This window comes from Glycine soja, chromosome 2, assembly GCF_004193775.1.
Source record: "Glycine soja cultivar W05 chromosome 2, ASM419377v2, whole genome shotgun sequence".
Lineage (NCBI taxonomy): Eukaryota > Viridiplantae > Streptophyta > Magnoliopsida > Fabales > Fabaceae > Glycine > Glycine soja.
Window position 1 is genome coordinate 39,213,897 of NC_041003.1, and position 2,982 is coordinate 39,216,878.

General features: G+C 38.5%; 1 protein-coding gene across 1 annotated transcript; it reads right to left on the minus strand.

The window, feature by feature from the left end:
* On the minus strand, nucleotides 1-1,720 carry LOC114393752 (E3 ubiquitin-protein ligase PUB23-like). Its single transcript, XM_028355182.1, has one exon. It carries the CDS (start codon nucleotides 1,612-1,614, stop codon nucleotides 358-360), a length of 1,257 nt encoding a protein of 418 aa, XP_028210983.1. The 5' UTR covers nucleotides 1,615-1,720; the 3' UTR covers nucleotides 1-357.
* Nucleotides 1,721-2,982: the final 1,262 nt, after the last annotated feature.

A 2,982-nucleotide genomic window follows, 5' to 3' on the forward strand; every position in this document is an offset into this window, starting at 1 on the left:
TCAGTAATGAAGTTCACCACAAAACAACCAGTGTGAGTTTGTGTCAGTATTCCATTAATATATGCAATTGACAATAAATTTCCAATTTGTTTCGGGCAACATTTGATGCCCACACCTATCCTTTGAATGTTCCCAAACAATTCTGTACACATAATGACGAAAAACACCAAAATTCAAAATAATAAACAAGAATCCACCGAAGAAACTAGCTAGCTACAATTGAAAACTCAACTGTGATTTACTTTCGGTTTTCTTTCACCGCAAACTAGATCTCACAGAAGGAATTAGTTTCTTAAATAATCGATTACATCCAATGGTGTCACGAACAAAACAAAAACAAAGTGGATTTTCTTTCTTTCACGAACTCATTGGAAACGAAGCAAGCAAATTGTGAGGTATGCAAGGCGAATTCCTCCAAGCCCTAGCATGCAATTTGAGAATCTCCCTAGCTTTCTCTTTTGCTTTGTTCCCACTATCCACCTGCAGCACCAGACAAAGCTTTGCCACCACCCCAAGCTGCACCATCTCCTGCACCAAGCCCGGCGTGGGGGAAAATCTGCACACCGAAAGCAGAATCTTCGCCGCCCTATCGTTCGCCATCGTTGAAACCCTCAGAATCTTCTTCGCCACGATCACCACCCCCGCCGCGTGGGCCAACAGCCCCGCCCTCCCGTCAGCACTCTGACATAAAATCTCCAACAAAACCAGCACCATTTCTATCGGTTTTCTCTCGTTGCATTCGAGAAGAAGCTCCACCAGAACCGGCACAGCTCCAGCCTCCACAGCCTTCACCCTATTTCTGCCCCACGAACACACCTGAATCAATGCCTGCAGGGTCGCCTTCGAGACCTTCTCCGAAACCTGATCCTTAAGAACCTGAACCAATTCAGTGAACAAATCAGTTTTTAGGTTAATCAACTGCGCCGGATCCGCCACCTCGGACAAGGAATTCAGCAAGAAAACAGCGTAGGCGCGTGACTCGTAGATCCCTCTTTGCATCATCTTGGTTAGAGAGTTTATAAATTCTGGATGGTTCAACAGAGCCTTCAAACCGGACTCTGACAGCTGAATGCTGTGTAAAAGGCTCAATGCTTCGTGGGCTGTACTTGTTTTTATTTCCAACTCGATGTCATCATCGAGTAGGTTGGTGGTGGTGGTGGTGGTGGTGGTTATAATTGTTGCTAGGAAATTAACTGCGCCTTCTGCAGATTCGATGCAGCGTTTGTTTGATTGGGATTCCGAGGCAATGGACTTGAGGGTTCGGAGGGACCGGAGCTGGAGGCTCGGGGAGTCCGAAGCCGAGGTGTTGCGGAGGAGTTTCTCGATGAGGGTTTTGTCGACCGGTGGTTTTGGTGTGGGGATTCTCTGGACGCCGTGGGAGGCGTTGACGGTGCACCAGGCTTGGATGAGTCTGCGGAGCGTGTGGTTCGGAGTGAGGTCCGGGAGGAGGGGCTGCTTCGTGACGGGACACGTGTCGTTCTTCACCTCGGCGAAGAGCCACTTCTCGATGCTGTCGCGGTCGTAGGTGATGCCGGTGGAGACCGTCACGGGGTCCTTCATGAGCTCTAATGAAATAGGGCACACGAAGAACGGAGGCACGTCGATCTCGTCCATGTGTGAAAAAATGAATTCAAAGGTGTAAAGTGAAAATTTGGAGCTTGAGTTTTGAGTTGTGAAAGATTTTATTTGGTTTTGAGAGAGTTGAACAAGTTGAAGATGAGAGAGGGTGTGGGGGTTGGGTGGTTGTAATTTATAGTGTTTGCGTGTTCAAATTGGAAGCAAAGTCAAAACACGGAAAAATAAATAAAGAATGAAGCTCCTTCTTCTGACGAACGACGACTTTTCCAATTAACTCCTCGTGGGTATGGCTCAACTTTTAATTACGTGGTCACCATTCACCAAAATCAACTTATCAACTCAAAACTAAAGTTTTAATTTCTGACACAAGTTGCATGTAGGGTTTAATTTTAACAACCGTTCTCTGCTGCGACTTCAATTTTTGGGTGAACTTGAAGTATTTTTTTTCTTCTAAATATTAAGGATTAATTTCTAGAAGTATTGAGATACATGTTTAAGGTACAAACTTGTTTGCCAACAATATTATATTATGTTGATGTTGCAAATTCATTTTTCTCTTACGATGACAATTTCATTTTAAGGAATTAGAGCGGTTTTAAGGCCAATTTGTGTTGTACTTTTAGTTGATTTGACTCAATATTTAGGGTCTCATTTATTAAAATTTTTATACAATAATTATATATTAATAATAAGACTTTTTATTTAACTAATCAATGGCATTTTACTTAATATAATATCATATTTGTATTATTTATTAATCAATGGAGTAGTAAAATATATCTTAAATTTAGTTTCTTATATTTTTTGAATTCTATAAGATATAGTTATGTTTAATACAGTAATAAATATTATGTTAATAAATTAGGTTGACCTAATTTCTATCTCATTTCAAACATTATTGAGTTTTGGTCAAATTCAAATAAATGTTCTAATCAATTTTTAAGGCCAAACAAATTTTAATCAAGTCAATTCTGTTTTAACTCATTTATGAATATATATATATATATATATACCTCTATTTATTAAGCCTTCGATGTTTATAAATGTCATTTTAGGAACGTATGCCAGCTTAGTATTTATTTAGGCTTAAAAACAAATATTAAGATATGACCTTTTAAAATTAATAAATATAGTTTGCTAAAATTATAACAATTTTAGTTGAATATTATCTTTAAATTTTTTTAAGTTGCAAAGTTACTTATCAAATTATCGTAATCAATTTTGTTGACATTTTTTTCAACCCCAAACAATAAGCTGCATGTTGTTTTACATATATTACTCAATAGTTTGAAAGAAAGAATAGTATTAATCAATGGAAACAGTGAAACTGTGAAAGGAAGAACAAGACATTTTTTTTATAAGAAGAAAGTTATAATAAATAAAACAGAAGTTTATTTTAGGGGG

Excerpts from the sequence above, each read along its gene's own strand:
- LOC114393752 (XM_028355182.1), bottom strand. The coding sequence starts at position 1,614 with ATGGACGAGATCGACGTGCCTCCGTTCTTCGTGTGCCCTATTTCATTA.